This window comes from Salmo salar, chromosome 01 (genome assembly GCF_965601325.2).
Source record: "Salmo salar chromosome 01, fSalSal1, whole genome shotgun sequence".
NCBI lineage: Eukaryota > Metazoa > Chordata > Actinopteri > Salmoniformes > Salmonidae > Salmo > Salmo salar.
Window position 1 is genome coordinate 9,900,525 of NC_138291.1, and position 20,140 is coordinate 9,920,664.

Sequence of the window (20,140 nt, forward strand, 5' to 3'; positions counted from 1 at the left end):
TCCCGTTTTGTACATGCATTCAAACCACTGTTTGTTCCTCACAGATGTCTAGCTGAAAGGTCGGCTTATTCATGTATTTCATTTTACAAAAATTAAAGGGATATGACAACCCTCACACAAATTGAGTGATCGTACTTCACCAACCATCAGGAAGATGTCTTGATAAATTGAAGATTCATTTTTTTCTAATGTCTGATGTGAATGCAAGTAAACATAGTCTAACCTATAAATGATTACAATTAGTCTGTATCGGCAACAGAAAAACAACCCTTTTTAAATAACGATGAGAATAGATGCAGTTTAGTCTTTATTTTTGAAAAAAAAAAATACTGAAATGATTATACAGTAATGTCATAATTTATTAATACAAATATTGTAATGAAAATGCTTGTTTGTGTGTAAATGTATGGGAAATAATGTTGTTTTATTTGAGAGAGATGGGATTGTTTGGCCTTGGCCTTTTTTTTATACACTTTGCCTCTATCAATTTAACCATTGCTTGTATAAGAGATCATAAATGCTATTTATTTAGGTCTATGATTTTATTACGTTGTATGTGTGAAGCATTAGGTGTGAAGCAATATTCCGTGTCAGGAGGATGCGGATATTTGATAAGGCTTTGAAACGGACTACTAACACACAGGGGCGTCATCGACGAGTGCCCGCAGTCATTTGGAAGGGAGACCCATACTTTCATGGTTGCTTCCGGGAGATACATGTGAGTAGTTTGGACACATTTTACAGATTATTTTATTTACCTTTAACCGACAAACAGTGGTTTTACAGAACTCCCTAGAGAAAACGATACTCTTTCTTAAATTTGATGGTACGTTATGTCAAGAACATTTTCTATGTTCTCCAAATCTTGAACAAACACGAAATAACGCTTAATAACAGAACACTATCACGTGCTAGACTTTGCAGTGCGCATTTGATAAACGTCACAAATTATAGCGATTTAATTTGTAAAGTGACAAAAGAACATACGCTTTACAACTCAGTAAATGAGTTGTCATCTGGCCCACGTTTGCATCAACACCATTTTACAGTAATGTCGCATACAATGGAGTCGACAGAAATGACGAGGGTGTCCGCTGTAAATACCTCAAACACTTCAGTCAATTCTACCACAGACGAGGTGAAAGAAACTTGTAAACGTAAGAGCGAAGAGAAGGAAGACCCAGAGAAAAGTAGTCGTGGAAAGAGACGACGAGGGGGTGGGAAGAAACAACTCCGTACAGGAGAGAGATACATTCCTCCCCCTCAAAAACGCAACCCCGGGGTAAGCTTCAGCAAAGAGCATTTTGATGAAACAACATACTATTTTGAAGGAGGTCTACGCAAAGTGCGCCCGTACTATTTCGACTTCAAAACGTACTGCAAGGGACGCTGGATTGGGAAAAGTCTTCTGGAGGTTTTCAGCAGTGAATTCCGAGCTGAGCCGTTGGAGTACTACGTTATGGCTTCCAAACTAGGACGCATCCGACTCAATGAAACACCAATGGATGACCTCTCTGTAACACTCAGGGTGAGTTCAATCTTTGTCTCGTCCCTGACTCTATGATTATGTTGGCTTGAATTAGATACATACAACAGTCTAATATTGTCCCTACATTTATTTATTTTTTAATCTGTGCATAATAAATATTGTCAGACTTGTCTTTTCCCCCCTCAGAACAATGACTTCCTAAGGAATACAGTGCATCGCCATGAGCCGCCTGTAGTCGGACGGCCACTGGAGATTTTGGAAGATAATGGGGAGGTTTTGGTAGTTGACAAGCCAGCCTCGATGCCAGTCCATCCTTGCGGGCGCTTCCGTCACAACACGGTCATTTTCATCCTGGGAAAGGAACGGGGCATATGTGGCCTTCACACTGTGCACCGGCTGGATCGCCTAACATCTGGGGTGCTGCTCTTCGCCCGGACTTTGGAAGTGTCCCAGAAACTGGATGTGTTGGTGCGAGACAGACAGGTAAGACATCCTCTAGTCCAGTGTGCACCAATCAATCGAAAAGGGACATTGTGTTTACTAATAATATATACATTTTTTTTTTCACTTATCCTAGAAATCAGTTTAGATTAAATAGGGCCTCAAGTATAATCTCTCTGAGAGGGAACATACAAAGTATATTTTATCAGTCACTTATATCAAACTTTAACAGTCTGTCATCTTTTACAGCTGGAGAAGGAGTACATCTGTCGAGTGGAAGGGGAGTTTCCAGAGGGTGAGATCATCTGTGAGGAGCCCATCCTGGTGGTCTCCTTCAAGGTGGGACTGTGCAGAGTGCATCCTAAAGGCAAGGATTGCCGCACAGTCTTCCAAAGGCTCAGCTGGAACGGCCACTCCAGTGTAGTGCGTTGCCTCCCTCTCACTGGCCGCACTCACCAGATTCGCGTCCACCTCCAGTTCCTGGGCTACCCCATCCTCAACGACCCTGTCTATGGCTCCTCTGCTTGGGGTCCCCAAAGGGCAAAGGGAGGCCTGATGGGCATGAGCGACGATGAGCTTCTCAAAGCGATTCTGGAGGAACATCGCTTGAAGGAGAGTTTTCATCTCCTAGACATTCCAGATGAGCGAATGGTACAGGTGAGCAATGTGCGGACCGACGTAGATGGCGAAGATGCTCAGACACCTCAGCCAGAGCTGTTGCCACGTGTTTGCAATTCTGTTTCAAGTGACTGTACACTGAGTGACGTAGAACAGAGTGCAAATCAGGTCCACAGCAGTCCAGCCTTACCTGGTGCAGTACCTGGACCAACTGATGAAAATGGGGATCAAACAGAGTCCACAGAATCTTCTCACTTAGCTGCTACAAACACGAAAGACCCTCTGTGTAGTGAGTGTAAGATTCTCCGTCCGGACCCCACTGAGAAGGAGCTCATCATGTACCTCCATGCGTTGCGCTATAAAGGACCAGACTTTGAATATTCAACTCGCCTACCTGACTGGGCCAAGGATGACTGGATTGAAGACTAAGGCACTATAGTGATGTTGTACAATAGAAGTGCAGGCAGTGTACTATGTGATGTGCCCAATAGGATGCAAAATATCACTATTGTTGTTTTGTTGAAGTGTCTTTGGACACTTGGTGAACCAAGCTCGGTTGTTAGTTCTATAGCTCACGGTTCTGTAAATCATGAATAATTCTGTTTTTAAATTATATAATTCATTTCCCTATGACTCACGTTAAGGGATATATTACATTGGACCATATATTTTCAATTGGACTCTAAGCCAGGAAGATGCTTATCTAGGATTTATTTTCAACAGCCCTTCTAATTGAAAACCAAATAAGCATTTTCATAAAGTTGACAATGAAATTGTATTTTCATGACATTGAATAAAACAACCCATTCTGCAGGAAAAATACACTTTTATTTTTTTACTTTCCACCATGTGAAAATGAGTACAAGTACCGTGTTATCTCAGGTTTAATAGTCATTGCAACCTTTCCGTTTTCTCTGCTCCTCAAAAGCCTAAAGTTAAGTTCTATCATTCCTTTCTCTAAGGCAGGTTATTTCAAAAGCTCATCCAAGACTTATGATCATTGAATCAGTTGTCAAAAGGAAACCCTTTCGGATGAAACAACTTCAAAATAACCCTGCTTGTAGGCACATTTTACAATTGTTGTCAATTCTTCGCATTAATTTTTGCAGTCATTTCATCAAAACATAATTAAACCCTTAATACATACATTATTCTGGGTTGTATTTTGAACCAAAAATACAACTCTGAAACCATATTGCCACTAATGTAAAGGATAATCCCTTTTCACATAAAACACATTTACATTTTCTTCATGGAAAAACGACTGTTGCAAAGATTTGGCACATGCTGCACATTGTACACCATGATCCATATACTGCATGTGTTCTGTCAAGGCAAACATATATATATATATATTTAATCTGATGTTCCAGCAGGTGGTGAAATGTAGTGAAGGCTGCTCTGCGGATGTAGAACTACAATTGTTGATTACCCAGTCAAGCCTTAGTAGAGATCGTATTACTCTACATAGAACGCTGATTCTACATTTCTTTGAACCGTGCTGTGAAGCTGGTCATCTACAAGTCATGTTTAATGATGGAAGGAGCCACCAAGCTGGTAAAATCACCTTTGTCAGATTCAGGCCTGCCAATACATCAGTTGGTTTCATGTACAAGACCTTCGTTCTTTCATTATCAAAGGATAAGGCTCACTATATACATCTGCAGTGCATCTGCAGCTCCCTACTGTGTGTATAACAGTGCTGTTCAGGTCCCCTAAATAATTCATACACACAGAATTGTCTTAAGTCACCAAATTAATGTTACATTTCTTGGCATTGACTTTGTACAACAGCAATGAGTGTTGTACATTCTAACAGTGAAGTGGTTTACAAAATGTATTTGACAGTACACACAATTTCTGATCTACTTGTAGTGATGTAACTTCCATCACCATGTTATGATAAAATGTCTTGTTTTGATGGTGGGTGCGTGGAATACATAGCCAAGCGCATTGTGTTCAAACAAAAGAGCCCCTTCCCTCACATCTAAAATGTATTTTGAAATGATTCTAAAGTGTTCAAATGACATTATTGTCTAAGAATCTATCCAGACGATGGATATAGATCAGGGTAGTACAGTGGATTAACAAAAAGTCCAGTGAATATCCAAGTTCCAGTGTCTGTCCAGCTGTGAATTTTCCAAAATGTGTAAATCCATTACAAAGGATCTTATTCACAACGTAACATTCTGCAGTTTCTGACTGAGCTAATCAAGCTGACAGATAATGAACTGAACACTTCTCCATGCTTAGATTAGACATAATCTTTTGAAATCCAATTCAGCTTGTATCTTCCCTCTGCCCATCTCGTTTGATCCATACATCAGGCAAATCTGGTTTACTGTTTGGCAACATCACTGGTCCTTCACTCTGACTCGTACGGCCCCTCCCACACCCCGGAGAGGCTGTCTCATACGTGGTCTCTCTCAGGGAGAGACGTAGGGTATCTCTCTTTCCGTTAAGGTGCCCTGGTTGTGGTTCCAGTTCTCCCTCTGCTTCAATAGAAGTCTGTTGGTTTGAGGGTCCAGGTTCAATGTCACTCAAGCAAGTCTCATTGGAATCCTCTAGCCCGTCAAATGAACTCTGAGATGACAGTAGGCGTTTGTGAGGGTGACGCTTAAAGGTACTATTAGGGGCCTCGTCCTTTGAGAGGGATGGCTGGTAAATTGTTTCTATTGTTTGACTAATGATGGTGTCCTCCATGCTTGAGGAAGAGGACAGCGATACGTTCCAGTGCTTGATGCCAGCAGACTGTCCTCTGCACGTCTTGCACAAGAGCCTTTCCTTAGCCAGGTCACCTGGAGGAGCTACTACAGGCCTTAGGGTGTTTTCTTTGTATGGGGAAGAGGTCTGCAAAGCTGGGGGTGGGTGACAGCCTTTGTGGTGCCTCCCACAGAGCTCTTCGCTATCTGCCTCAATGTTGCTCCTCTCCACATCCCTCCTGGGACTCAGCCCACCGAACTGGATGTCATCCGAGAGAACTGAGGGTCTGTTGGATAGCTTACTAGTACATGTGCTGTTCTCAAAGCTGTCACTCAGCTGACAGGCCAATGGCTGAAGTTCATACTGCTCAGGCTCCCTTCCGCCCCCTACCTGTCGCTGTCTTTGACGCTGATGGTTTGGGTAAAGGTAATTACCCTCGTCTTTATTGAAATTCCTTCGAACTCTTGATCTTCCAAAAGCCCCATTGGCTGCGCAGGTCGAGGACCTAGGTTCTGCTGCTGAGCAGGAGGGCAGACTTTCAGTCCCCGGTTCAGATGAACATGGCAACATTATTTTCCCACAGTTCTTTTGAGGACCGAAAAAGCAGCATAGGGATTGGAAAAAGAAAGTGGCAAATCCACATGCTACACATTTCACCAGAAATAAGAAAATCCCCAGCTTTCTGAACAACAAGGCAGTAGTAGGGAGCATGGCGATGCCCACACAACAGAAGGCCCCGGATCCTATTGCTACAGGACAGCTCATTCTTTTAAGAGAATGTGCAACTCTTCCAATTCTATCAGAGTGTGGAGCTGAATTATATGATATGCAGTAGTTGGCTAAAAAGTCGACAGACAGCCCAGCAGCAGCTGATATGAACAGTGCCTCCACACCACTAAGCTGCCATTCTAGAAGGACCAGGAGGCCGATGGTGACAAAAACACTTCCTCCAACAGCAGCAGTGCCATAAATACTCAGTGGAATATTCCATGTGGTCAGAAGAAGCAAGACAAACGCTAGGGCTACAGAGAACCCAGTGACCACAAGGGTTTCTGAGCTTAGACATTGTTGCAAGTCAAATAGTGTCAACTGGCTCACGAACCATCCTTCCTTTAGTCCCAGTGGTGCGCCAGACATTTCACCATTAAACCATGACACAATATCATTATAGAAAAGGGTGGTGTGACTAAAGTTGTAGCTATAGCGGTGCGTAGTTCTAAATACCATTACCAGGGCTGCTATTCGACCATCTGCCTCAAAATGTAGGCCTCCAACCTCGGACACATAGCCCTCTGCATGCCGCTCGGCCACCATCATGCTCAGGCATTGTTCAAAAACACCCGGTGGGTAAGGAAAGGGAATATCGTTGCAGCAAAAATGGAAGGCATCCTCACTCTCTGAGCATCGTCGAATAGACACCCAGTGTATGAGTTGCTCGACAATACAGACGTTGTCTGTTGAGCCTTCGTTTTCAGATGATGATGATGATGGTAAATAAAAACTTTGGTTTTGAACTCTTCCACACAAGTCTCTCAACCACACCTGAGCCTCTGGGCTACTCATGTTAAACTCTGGATCCATAACTAAAGATCCATTGCTTTTTGGATCAAAGTGATTGCCGTTATCGGTTGGGATGACTCCCCAAACAAGAGTCAATGTAATGAGCTTGTCCTCCCCATTCACCAGCCGTTCAAACATGAATTGGTAGCGATATTCAGCGTCATATCTTTCAAAGGGATGGCTAGAGCGGAATAACTGAGTTGCCCTGTTGTCTAAAGTGGGTAGTCTCATACCAGGGTCTACAACTGAGATGTATGTTCCTCCTGCGGCCAACACTGCAAACCAGCAGATCCAAATGTATCTGAACTTGACCACTCCACATGGGAGGATTTTCAGGAAAAGTAAATTGGAGGTGTCGGACAGTCCCCGCTTTAACCCTCGTAGCTTCTGACCTAAGGTGAAGAGGCACCGCTTTCGCGAGCTTGTGTCCCAGAACCCGCCAATATTTTTCGTGCAGCAAGGCTTCCATGCCTGTGCATTAACAGAGGCTGAGGCAGGCACAGTGTAGCGCTCGCGTAATATGAGCGAGCTGGGCAGCCACGCAAGAGCGGAAAAAGTACAGATTAAGGAAGCCGTTCCCAGGTACACAGCAAAGCATCTGACTGCCGTGATGCTGCTCAGGAACCCCGAGAAGAACGTGGCACTAGAAGTCAGGCCTGATGCCAATATCAAATATCCGACCTCTTGGAGAACTCGATTGACTCTTATCTCTAGAGAAACGGGTGGATTCTGGGATAGTTGTAGGTTCCAGAAATCAATGAAAGTGAAGGCGTGGTTAGAGCAACTACCAAACAGGATGAAAGCTGAAGCTAAGTTGAGGAAAGGGAAGAATGTCAGCTGAAAAACCACTTTGTAGAAGAAATAGGAAGTCAAGAGAGAACCCACAATTGCAACTAAAGACAGAGCTGATAGGAAAAGAGACTGCAAATAAAGGGCTATGGTGAGGAACAGTGAAACTACAGCCAGAACAGGGTAGATGGAGTCCCTAGCCAGGTAATACTTGAAAAGCTTTTGCTTGATGCCTAGGTCCATTCCTGTAATAGTAGTGTTCTTGTATGTAAGCTCACGACCTTCAAGGCTGTTCATGTATATTTCCATCAAGTGATCTCCTTTTTCCACCGGTAGAAACAGGAGGCTATATTTCAGTGAGGGGACCTGATATTCTATTGTCTGTGGCCCTAGGAAGTCCTTATCAACCAGGTAATGCAATATCTGGAAAACGGCACGAGATTGTTTGCACCGAGTCGGCACAGATGCACAGTTGCCTTGTGAGCCCCTCTCTGCACAATATGCCACCAGACTTCCATCGTGGTAGTATGGGGCGCAATAGCGTAGTAGGCTCAGACTCTCTGACACTTGCACAGAGGTCAGGCTGAGACAGGATGAGGCATTGCTGAGAAGTGCCAGGTAGTTTCCCAGTGACCAACTTGGACAGCATCCGCCCCTGATTGTGGCACCGTCCACTTCCAATCGGATATGTTGCTTGCAGAGATCTTGGAAGTGGGGTTGTGAACGAATCTGAAACATGGAGAAGAGAAGTTTGGCATTTACACACTTGTGTTGACTTATTCTCCCTCTACCTATGGCAAAATCAATGTAATTGATGTTCCATATATCTTTTTATTACAAGAGTAAATTGAAAGGGACAGATTTTATAGCAAATTTCCACATAACTTATTTTCATCTACGAGCTAATGGGGATCAATAAAACCTTTTTTTGTTCTCTTTCAAATAAATATAAACGTTTTAAGATGTGTGCTATCAGTGCCTGCCAAGTTCTGTAGCCCAGAAAGGTATTTTATTTGTTTGAGTTGGCTCCCCGATTTTGTGGTCTGATTAGTAATGGTGGATATATGGCAGATGGTCTGGTGATTTGTAAGATGCATGAAGACCTACCCTGGCCTGCTCCATCTCGCACATGGAGTAGATTGCCTTCAGGCTCCAAAGACTGGCAGAGTTTCCAGAGCGGAAGACAAGCTGGGCGTAGCGTTCTCCTGTGATGTCACAGATGGAGTAAAGAACATGGCATCCCTCAACAAAGACTGTCCTCAGTCTCCACTTACAAAAATGTATCTAGAGGGATTGCTTATGTTTTGCTCATAACTGAAAGTGAACACTGGAATGATGAACTAGCTCATCGATACCTAGATCTTTAATTGATACATTATGGGTATGTTTCCTGCTAAAGTTTTAGGAACATTTCTCTAGTAGCAGAGAGACATGTTAGTAGCCTACCTGGAGCGTCACAGAGGAATGTGTCTTGGGCCGAATCCCTGTCTAGCATTCTTTTAGACCGTTGCCTGGACGACTGTTCCTGGCTCCCACCGGCATCCCCTCCGCTACCGTCTCCATAGCTTAATAAAATAAACATGAACACAACACAATTATACATGAGACATCTATACAATTCATATCAATCACACAGGCAATAGCTAAATCAGCACCCCAAGCAACAATGGACATATGGACTCCCTATACAATAATCCAGCATTTATTAATCGTAGCTATACTATATCATGTGCAAGTGTAACCCTGTTCCATCTCTATCGTGCCTCTGAACTGAAAGATGCCAAATTGTAGCCTGTTTTAGTGAGTAATTATAATCTGGGGCTGAGTGAACACAATGTCCCATGGTTCTACTCTGCTGTGGCAGCCATTTTGTGCAGGGCTCTCTGTGTGTGGTGGAGAGCTCCTCCGGTTTTAGCACAGTACCTCCCAGCTGTCTTGTCTTTGAGGTGTTGCGGTATCAGAGACAGTGTGTTTCCAGGCCCTGTGTTCTGCTGAAGCTTGGCCAAGGCAGACTGTCGCACCCCAATGTATGTTCCTCGAGGCTCAAACCCCTGCATTAAAAACATCAAAGTCAACGGAACAACATCTGACGACAGCCGAAGCAGGAAAACAATACTGAATTAATTTACATGAGAAATATGTACGCCTAATGCTGACTGTTTGGCCTACAGTAGGTGAATAAAGACTGATTTAGATGCTAAGGTTTAGTGACATACTAGAATGGATGCTTTGAAAATTGATAGTGACATTGTACATACAGTGTTGATTGATATAGCGTTGTCTTCAATATTCTTCAAGATTAATTTTTACCCTTGTCTCTGCCATGGTCATTACATGTTGATCGCCATGAGTTTAACTGTACACATTTATTACACACATGGTAATTCAATTTGTTTATGTAACTATTCTTGACTGTACATTATACCTGCAATTGCACTGATATGGTTACACTTGTATTTCTGAGCTGACAAGATGTCATTTTTTTTGAGAGATCTGCCGGGTCTACTTTATTTACGGCAGCTTTTCAAGAGGCAGGGACGAGCTAAAAAAAGGGGTTTACAGTAGCATTCGGTTTGACAGAAAAGTTGGCAGAGAACGCGACAGTGCTGCAGAGAGAGGCACTCACCATCAGCGGGTCAGAGAAGTCTGGCAGGGGACCAATCAACAGGCCGGCTAGGGAGCATCCAAGGAGGACTACTGCACACCCGACGAGCACCGCCAGAGGATACTTCACTACCACCTGGGAGTAACTGTCAAGAAAATGCCACAGGAAAAGAAGATCTGTAGACACTTATCTCTAATGGGATTTGCATAGTAAAAGGACTGTACTGTGTGTCTCACTCGGTGACTGTGCTAGGAAAGTCTCATGGTTCAAGTATTTTTCAGTTAAGTACAACATTTAACATTCAATTTCAAAACATTGGTCACCAGTACTCATATTTTGGGTTATGCAATGCTATTGTGAGCTTACGACCATGTTGTATAGCTTAATGAAATACTATTGTGAGCTTACGACCATGTTGTATAGCTTAATGAAATACTATTGTGAGCTTACGACCATGTTGTATAGCTTAATGAAATACTATTGTGAGCTTACGACCATGTTGTATAGCTTAATGAAATACTATTGTGAGCTTACGACCATGTTGTATAGCTTAATGAAATACTATTGTGAGCTTATGACCATGTTGTATAGCTTAATGAAATACTATTGTGAGCTTACGACCATGTTGTATAGCTTAATGAAATACTATTGTGAGCTTATGACCATGTTGTATAGATAAATACTTTTGAGCTTACGACCATGTTGTATAGCTTAATGAAATACTATTTTGAGCTTAGAACCATGTTGTAAAGCTAAATGAAAGACTAAATATATTTTTCGTCCTAATTACTGCCATGCACTGTGCACATTAAGGATGCAATGGAAATTGTAGGTCATTTTGCTGTTACACAATCATGTTGTTGTCGTGGATACTGACTTTCTAGGGATCCAGTAGAGTCCGTCATCCCTAAAATAGACAAATAATTCTGCGTCATTGACCTTTTTATAATTTTTGCATGATAATTATGCTTGTGTATAGCATACGGACTACAGACCTGACTGTGACCACATGATGCTGTTTGGACTTGTGGAGGCCACCGCCGTCATGGGAACCGTGCAGCCAGTGGCAGCGGACAGCGTTGTGACAGGAAGGGACATGGGAGGGGCTGCAGCTGCGACCTGTCTTGACAGCGCTTGTCGAGCAGTCGGTGTGAGGAGGACCCACAGTGATTGGGTGCGACTCCAGACAGGCTTTGCTTTTGATTGGCTTGTGATGGCCACAACAGTGACATTGTCGGTGCTGCTGTGAATGGTAGGTGCATCCCTGGGAGACTTGGTGGTAGAGCTGGGAGGAGGTGGAGGAGGAGGGTCTGGGGAGGCTGCAGCTGTCAGACTGGTCACCTTCGGTTTGGATCCGAGTGGCCTGGGCCTCCGGGCACACGCTGTCAGGAGGACACAGTGACACCTCCGGTATCTCACTGTGAAAAGACAGAAGGGGGGAAAGTGTATTTATTTATAACCCCTACAGTGGCAGAGTTTGTCATTGTCAAATGTACACCAGAATTTTCGATAATCAATGTTTCTGCTCAGCTGCTTCCCTGGCTGCAACACTTTTACTAAGCCTTCAGTAGGTAAACCAAATGAATTGTGTAAGGGGTGACTTCCAAAGTATTGTTGCGTTGCTTGAAACCCAATTTGGAAAAACAAATTAATTAGGTAAGGAATGACATCTAAAGTATTGTTTCATTGCTTGAAGGCCCAATTAGTCCAAGAGATGCTCCATCTGCCCTGCCTGCATTTCAGCATCCAAAAGAGAGTCCTGTTGATGGAGGCTGCAGTGGATCTGATGAAGAATGACTCATGTTTATGGAGGACGTGCATTGCACAGATGTTATGGGTTAAGTTATGTGCTTTTCTTCCTGGTGTTTTCTCTAAAGAACAGGACATAAACTATACACAATGAAACTGCTGACTATCAGTGAGCGAGAGAGAGCTGACTACGTTAAGCACTATTGGTAATTGCGTTAGGCCTAATGACAAGTAACGTTTCTAAATCAGAATCCTTATTTACTGAACTGTAAGTAATATTGAATGCACGTTATTACAATACTCTATAGCAGGGGTATTCAACTCTGAATCTACGAGGTTCGGAGACTGTTGGTTTTCTGTTCTACCTGATAATTAATTGCACCCACCTCGTGTCCCAGGTCTAATTAGAGGGGAACAATGAAAAAATGCAGTGGAACCGGCTTTGAGGTCCAGAGTTGAGTTTGAGGGCTCTATAGTATGACTGAATTAAACAAGGCAACAGTAAACATGTCGTCCCACAACGAATTTTGCAGCGTCCCCCCTTGGGCCAATTGAGATATCGCATGTGACTAACACATTTCAGTTAATTACTATAGCTCCCGCCTTGGGCCAATCAGTATAATAAAAATTAAAAAAATGCCGGATCTCGATGGCAAGACGCATCATTCACCCAAGTTTAGTCAAAATTGGCCCAGTGCTGTCTGAGATATTGCGTGGGGACAACCAGACATTTATGCACAGTCTAATTTCAATCTGACTTCGGTTAGAGGGTCAAATGACGTTATGGGTTGTTTTTCCAGACCTGGTCGTCTGGGTGGACTGAGACGCCACTTCTTTGACCCCATCACCTCATCACCAAGGCGACGGGGTAAGTAAACAGAGAGCAGTACTTGAGGGCTTTATTTGCATTTCCAACCACCGGGGAGAGATAGGTGGGCAGCAAATTCATCACAACTCGACTGTGTGCCATGGTGCATTTCAAAATGTAGCTGTATTAATAATTTAAAAAAAGTGTAAAGATGTATCGGTCGCATAAAAGTGTGGAGTCAATTTCTCAAAGCTACGTAGTGGTTCCACTCAAATCACCCCGTCAAGATGACCATTTTGGCAGGGAGAAGAAAATATGTTGCAGTTAGGTGGCTGATGCGTCACCAGCTTGCTTCTGAATTTACTCCGGTGAAAGCATTATTTCTTTGCTGTCCAATTAGAAGTTGCACTGAGCACTGACGGCAGCATGATGGGGGCTTCTGCTGCCCACTGTGTTACTGCAGTGGTAAACTCTGCGTTTCACTGCTTCTCGTTGACCACTTTTAATAGAACTAGGTCATGCTTGCATTAGCTAGGCAATTAGTGGATCAATTTCATTATTGATTGATAAGAGCAGTTACAAAAATACCTCCAGCTAGGCGTTACGAGCCCCCTGCATGTAAGCAACGTATCAAACAACAATCGCCTGAGATATTGCCAATCTCTCAAATATGAATTGACATGGGAAACGTTCTATCAAAGGTTGACATGACATTGTATTTCAGTCTAAAGAGGGTGTTACTATGCCGATACTCTGCTACACTGTATTCGTGTCATACTGTCGACCAGCACCACCCTCGGTGGAACAGCGCTGTGCATTTTGCTAAACGTTGATATTACATCGTATTTGGGTCTAAAGGTGTTGATATGCTTACACTGCTGCTTTCATGTTTGGCCCCCGTACTACTACTACTACTACTACTGGTGGCCTGTTTAATTATTTTATGGAGATGGAATTAGCAAGCACGTTGTTCATGAGGGAACCATGTCAGTATTTGTCCTTTGTTTGAACCGACACGATGTACCAGGGGGGTCGTGTTCAGTAGTAGCGTAGACCATAGCAAATCGTTCATGATCTCCGGCCATGTACTCTTAAGGTGTGTATGATGTGGAGTAACATGCAGAAATACATTGGTGTCCGAAGTGGGATTCTCTGCTTACAATAGCAAATGTGTAACAGCATATCATTGGGAGGTGATGTTTTTTTTCTCATTTAACCACTCTCCTTGGTTTCACAGCATTTAACCACTCTCTTTGGTTTCACAGCATTTAACCACTCTCTTTGGTTTCACAGCATTTAACCACTCTCTTGGTTTCACAGCATTTAACCACTCTCTTTGGTTTCACAGCATTTAACCACTCTCTTTGGTTTCACAGCATTTAACCACTCTCTTTGGTTTCACAGCATTTAACCACTCTTTGGTTTCACAGCATTAAACCACTCTCTTTGGTTTCACAGCATTTAACCACTCTCTTTGGTTTCACAGCATTTAACCACTCTCTTTGGTTTCACAGCATTTAACCACTCTCTTTGGTTTCACAGCATTTAACCACTCTCTTTGGTTTCACAGCATTTAACCACTCTTGGTTTCACAGCATTTAACCACTCTCTTTGGTTTCACAGCATTTAACCACTCTCTTTGGTTTCACAGCATTTAACCACTCTCTTTGGTTTCACAGCATTTAACCACTCGACTAATTATTATGATGCATTTGGTACTTCTCATGCAGAATTGAATATTGATTGTTGTGGTTGGTTTTTGTTGGCTACTGAGTAAGCAGGCAGCTGATGCATCATGGGGAAGTTTGACAAAGGTACCTGAGTGTCAGTGGTTGCATATCATCAGGGAGAGTGGGATATGCAAAAAAAAAAAAACATCTGCAATTCACAAGTGTTTTAATACACACTTGTACATGTATGAAATAAGACAAAATGTATTTTTTTTTTTTTTTTATCATTAGTCAAGACCAAAAGGTAACAGCTCTATGCATTTTCAAAAAAATAAAACAGGTTTGGAAAGGCACTGCATAGAGTTGTGCAAGAGATGCTACACTGACTACAGGATCTTTCAACTATTACCTCCAGCGTTGTCACTCCCTCCTCCAGTGTCAATAACAGGTGTCTGGTTTATCATCATGAAAAGGACAGAAAAGTATTTATGTGCCTTTTCTGACCAATATACTGAACAAAAATATAAACGCAACAATTTCGATGATTTTACTGAGTCACAGTTCATATAAGGAAATAAGTCAATTTAAATAAATTCATTAGGCCCTAATCTATGGATTTCACATGACTGGGCAGGGGTGCAGCCATGGGTGGGCCTGGGAGGACATAGGCCCACCCACTTCGACACAAGGCCCACCCATTGGGGATCCAGGCCCAGCCAAACATAATTAGTTCTTCCCCACAAAAGGGCTTTATTACAGACAGAAATACTCCTCAGTTTCATCAGCTGTCCCAGTGGCTAGTCTCAGACGATCCCGCAGGTGAAGAAGACAGATGTGGAGGTCCTGGGCTGACGTGGTTACACGTGGTCTGCAGTTGAGAGGCCAGTTGGACATACTGCCAAATTCTCTAAAATGGCGTTGGAGGTGGCTTATGGTAGAGAAATGAATGTTCAATTCTCTGGCAACAGCTCTGATGGACATTCCTGAAGTCATCATGCCAATTGCACACTCCCTCAAAACTTGAGACATCTGTGGCATTGTGTTGTGACAAAACTGCACATTTAAAGTGGCATTTTATTGTCCCCAGCATAAGGTTTAATCAGCTTCTTGATATGCCACACCTGTCAGGTGGATGGATTATCTTGGCAAAGGAGAAATGCTCACTAACAGGGATGTAAACAAATTTGTGCACAACATTTGAGAGAAATAAGCTTTTTGTGCATATGGAACATTTCTGGGATCTTTTTTTTCAGCTTATGAAACATGGGACCAACACTTTACATGCTGCGTTTCTATTTCTGTTCAGTGTAGTTTAAAAAAAAAAATGGCATTATGAAACGCAAGCTTTCCATATGGCAGACATATGGTCTATGATGCTCAGCTTTCCATATGGCAGACACATGGTCTATGATGCTCAGCTTTCCATATGGCAGACACATGGTCTATGATGCTCATCTTTCCATATGGCAGACACATGGTCTATGATGCTCAGCTTTCCATATGGCAGACACATGGTCTATGATGCTCATCTTTCCATATGGCAGACACATGGTCTATGATGCTCAGCTTTCCATATGGCAGACACATGGTCTATGATGCTCAGCTTTCTTGTCTTCGGTGACCTCTGGGGAAAAAAAACCCAACTGAACCCCCCCTGAAAATTAAGCGCTTTTAGAGCTTAGAATACTTATAAATCAACTTAAAGCAGAGTTGCGGCCAGCGGGGCCGGTCATTTTGTTTGTGGCTGACTTAAAGGGATACTACGAGATTCTGGTAGTTAAGCTGCAGAGTTCCAGTCATTTCACTAATGCTAGTTAAACATTAGCTTGTGAAACTAACTCTAAATTCCTTCATACTGCACACAGAAATATAAAAATGGTTCATCTGACAGAATCTCACATTATCCCTTTATTGACCTTCTTTTAGTAACCTCCCAAGATGCACCTATAGCACACATCTCAACAAAAATACTTCTACGTAGAACATTTAGGGCCAGTTACCCAGACACAAATTAGGCCTGAGGCTGGACTGCAGGACTAGTTTTCATCTGTGTTGGAGAAACCGGACATTAGTATTATTCCCTGTTAATTGTGTTTAAGTGTTTATCCAATAGTTCCCTAATCCACAAGTCAAACCAATTCATCAGTATATTGAGAGAATTATATGTATCTAACCATAGCTATTACATAAAGTACTGTAATACACTGCAGACCAAAAGTATGTGGACACCCTCTCGTCGAACATCTCATTCCAAAATCATGGGCTTTAATATAGAGTTGGTTCCCCCTTTCCTGCTATAACAGCCACTCTTCTGGGAAGGCTTTCCACTAGATGTTGGAACATTGCTGCGGGGACTTGCTTCCATTTGGCCACAAGAGCATTAGTGAGGTCGGGCACTGATGTTGGGCGATTAGGCCTAGCTTGCAGTCGGCATTCCAATTCATCCCAAAAGTGTTTGATGGGGTTGAGGTCAGGGCTCTGTGCAGGCCAGTCAAGTTCTTTCACACTGATCTTGACAAACCATTTCTGTATGGATCTCGCTTTGTGCACGGGGGCATTGTCATGCTGAAACAGGAAAAGGCCTTCCCCAAACTGTTGCCACAAAGTTGGAAATCGTCTACAATGTTATTGTACGTTGTAGCGTTAAGATTTCCCTTCACTGGAACTAAGGGGCCTAGCCCGAACCATGAAAAACAGCCTCAGACCATTATTCCTCCTCCACCAAACTTTACAGTTGGCACTATGCATTCAGGCAGGTAGCGTTCTCCTGCCATCCGCCAAACCCAGATTAGTCCGTCGGACTGCCAGATGGTAAAGCGTGATTCATCACTTCAGAGAACACATCTCCACTGCTCTATAGTCCTATGGCAGCAAGCTTTTTTTTGTGTGCGGCTGCTCAGCCATGGAAACCCATTTCATGAAGCTCCAGACGAACAGTTATTGTGCTGACGTTGCTTCTAGAGGCAGTTTGGAACTCAGTAGTGAGTGTTGCAACCGAGGACAGATGATTTTTCAGTACTCGGTGGTCCTGTTCTGTGAGCTTTTGTGGCTTACCACTTTGCTGCTGAGCCGTTGTTGCTCCTAGACGTTTCCACTTCGCAATAACAGCACTTACAGTTGAACGGGGAAGCAGGGCAGAAATTTGACAAACTGGCTTGTTGGAAAGGTGGCATCTTATGACGGTACCACGTTGAAAGTCACTGAGCTCTTCAGTACGAGCCATTCTACTGCCATTGTTTGTCTATGGAGATTACATGGCTGTGTGCTTGATTTTATACACCTGTCAGCAACGGGTGTGGCTGAAATAGCCAAATCCACTAATTTGAAGGGGTTTCCACATACTTTTGTATATATAGTGTATGTCAAATGTTGACGGCTAAACTAAAGCAGGGGCAATGTAGTGACTATTAGTTATCTATCGAACAACTGTCATGGTGGAGTTTTGCCCAGTGGATTTGTGGTTTCCCCTGAGCCGACCCTACAGTAGCCTATTGTGTCAGCAATGTCGTATGCATATCTGCATTATGCTGACTTGGGAGAGCACAGAGTGGGTAGCTGAGGAATACCAGATATCTCTGGGTCCCGGGAGATTGCATATTGAAGTGAATGTTGGTTGTGGATTGGGTGAATTGACTGCCACACTCAACCTGTTATTGGACTATTACATTTAAATTAAACATACTCTGGGGAGAGATTGGCTGCTATTGTAGAGCATTTGAGAACACATTTTACAAATACAAATCAATGTATTTCTCACCCACCAAAAACGAGTAAATGAAAGATGGACTTCTTCCTGTTTTAGTCTGCTCTTGATTTACAAATTCATGTAAGCAGTTGCACATTTGTACATTATAATAAATACAGTATTGAAGAATAGGATCCTGAGAAATCCATGAAATGTATTGCTTTGGTCATCAACTGCGTACAAATACAAAGAAAATTGATTTTCATTGACAGACAGATTGATATAGCCTACACTGACATAACGGCAATAATGGCTGGACAAAGCACCAATACCAATGTATATTTAATGATGCAGAGGAATAATTTAACAGCCGACTAGACTAACACCGTGCCTTTTTTGAGGTGAAAAGAGAACGAAAGGCTACGTACCTTTGAAATGTCTCCCTTGCAGGTCTTTCAGTTCTTGGCGAATCCATGACTATAGCGTCTGCGCGCTCATCGGTGATAGAGCAAGTATCCATTCTATCAGTTACTTTTCTCCTCTCGGAAATTTCCAACTGGGAAATTGAGTAATTCAGCCTCGTGTTTACTACTTGGAATAGTAAGATCGGTTCTATTGTACAACGGCAAAAGGGATGGATGGATGGATGTTTGAGTAACCGATCTGCTAAAGCCTGGCTTGCTTATTGGTCGACGTGGTGTGATGAGCTCTTCTGCTGTTGAGGAGAAGTTTAGATGGCCGTGAATAGCACTGGCGCTGTTCAATTGAGGGTGGTGCTGGCCTATACAGTATGACACGGATACAATGTATCGACGATACTGCCTGCATTGTTTTGATCCGTGCGTAGCCCGCTATTCAAAACAATATCTGGTACATTTCTCTCCTCTTCTTAAATCTATTATTTACCTTTTTATATAGAAAGCTGAACGAATGCCATGAACCTGTAAGTCTGAATAATTTATTGTGAATAATACAGTATCAAATCAAATGAAATTTTATTAGTAACATCCACATATTTAGCAGATGTTATTGCGGGTGTAGCGAAATGTTTGTATTGTCACATAACTAGCCTACATAACGAGCAACTGTCCTTTTAGATTAGATTGGCCGAAGCAATAGTTAAATTACACTGTTTTGGTGTAAATACAATACAGAAGACTAAATAAGCTACACCTATTTTTTTGTATATAATATTGTGGTCCCAGAGGGTTAGATTTGGGAAATACTCTTAGTTTTGCTTCCAAATAGAATTACAGTACTCCATTAATGAAAGTTTAGCTCCAGCTCATATTTTAGAGCCGTTACCTAATTTGCTGTCAATGTAGCCATCAGGTGATAACGCTCTTCTGCTGATTAACACTCTGCTGTCCTTTTTAATGCAGACAGAAAAGGCACCTGGGACCTGAGAGGGAGCGAGTCTGCTCCTCCTTCGGTTACTCTTCATAAAGACATCATGCAGGCTCCTCTGGTGAAGGATCAGTGGCACGCCAGCTGGTTTGTGTCTACATATGAATCATAATGCAGACACCTCGTCGTCATCAATGATCCCATTAGTGTAGGCTGGAGGAAAGATCAATGGTGTTTTTTTTTACACTCAGGGGCAACCATTGGAAAAATTGGTTGAAAATACCAACGTATTCTGCAACACAGAGACACAGTCTGAAATCATCCTTTATCAACAACTTGTCTGTGTCAAAACATTTGATTTAGATGATCCAAGCAAGCAGTTCCTTTTCTAGAGAAACCATTTCTTTTTTGTTAGCTAGGGATTATAATTTTGACTAACATTTTAAATATGCCTACCGAGTAGCATATTATGTCAAGAACCCATTGATGTAGCTCACATTTAGATGTACATGTTCCAAACAGTCTTTTCTTTCGAGAAACAGTCAATTAGCTCCAAAGAAATTCCGAGGTTATTGACTTAATAACATTTGAAACATGGCATTTCGCTCTTAAGATAAATCTATGCAAGTATGAGTAGTCTATATGACAAGATACTTAAGTAGGCCTACAGATGCAC

At 42.6% G+C, this 20,140-nt stretch overlaps 2 protein-coding genes across 3 annotated transcripts; one reads left to right on the top strand and one right to left on the bottom strand.

The window, feature by feature from the left end:
* Positions 1–656: 656 nt before the first annotated feature.
* Positions 657–3,368, top strand: rpusd2 (RNA pseudouridine synthase domain containing 2). Of its 2 annotated transcripts, XM_014206935.3 has the most exons (4): positions 657–718; positions 1,332–1,528; positions 1,676–1,972; positions 2,180–3,368. In XM_014206935.3, the coding sequence occupies exons 2-4, from the start codon at positions 1,460–1,462 to the stop codon at positions 2,975–2,977; spliced, it is 1,164 nt and encodes a 387-aa protein (XP_014062410.2). In that variant the 5' UTR covers positions 657–718; positions 1,332–1,459; the 3' UTR covers positions 2,978–3,368. The 2 variants fall into 2 exon arrangements, with proteins under 2 accessions (XP_014062410.2, XP_014062327.2); XM_014206852.3 differs by having other exon boundaries at positions 659–1,528.
* On the bottom strand, positions 3,363–19,093 carry LOC106608646 (dispatched homolog 2 (Drosophila)). Its single transcript, XM_014206763.3, has 8 exons — positions 18,546–19,093; positions 11,201–11,623; positions 11,083–11,112; positions 10,227–10,350; positions 9,524–9,651; positions 9,047–9,165; positions 8,708–8,805; positions 3,363–8,329 (listed from the first exon to the last, which is right to left on the bottom strand). Exons 1-8 carry the CDS (start codon positions 18,635–18,637, stop codon positions 4,829–4,831), a joined length of 4,515 nt encoding a protein of 1,504 aa, XP_014062238.2. The 5' UTR covers positions 18,638–19,093; the 3' UTR covers positions 3,363–4,828.
* Positions 19,094–20,140: the final 1,047 nt, after the last annotated feature.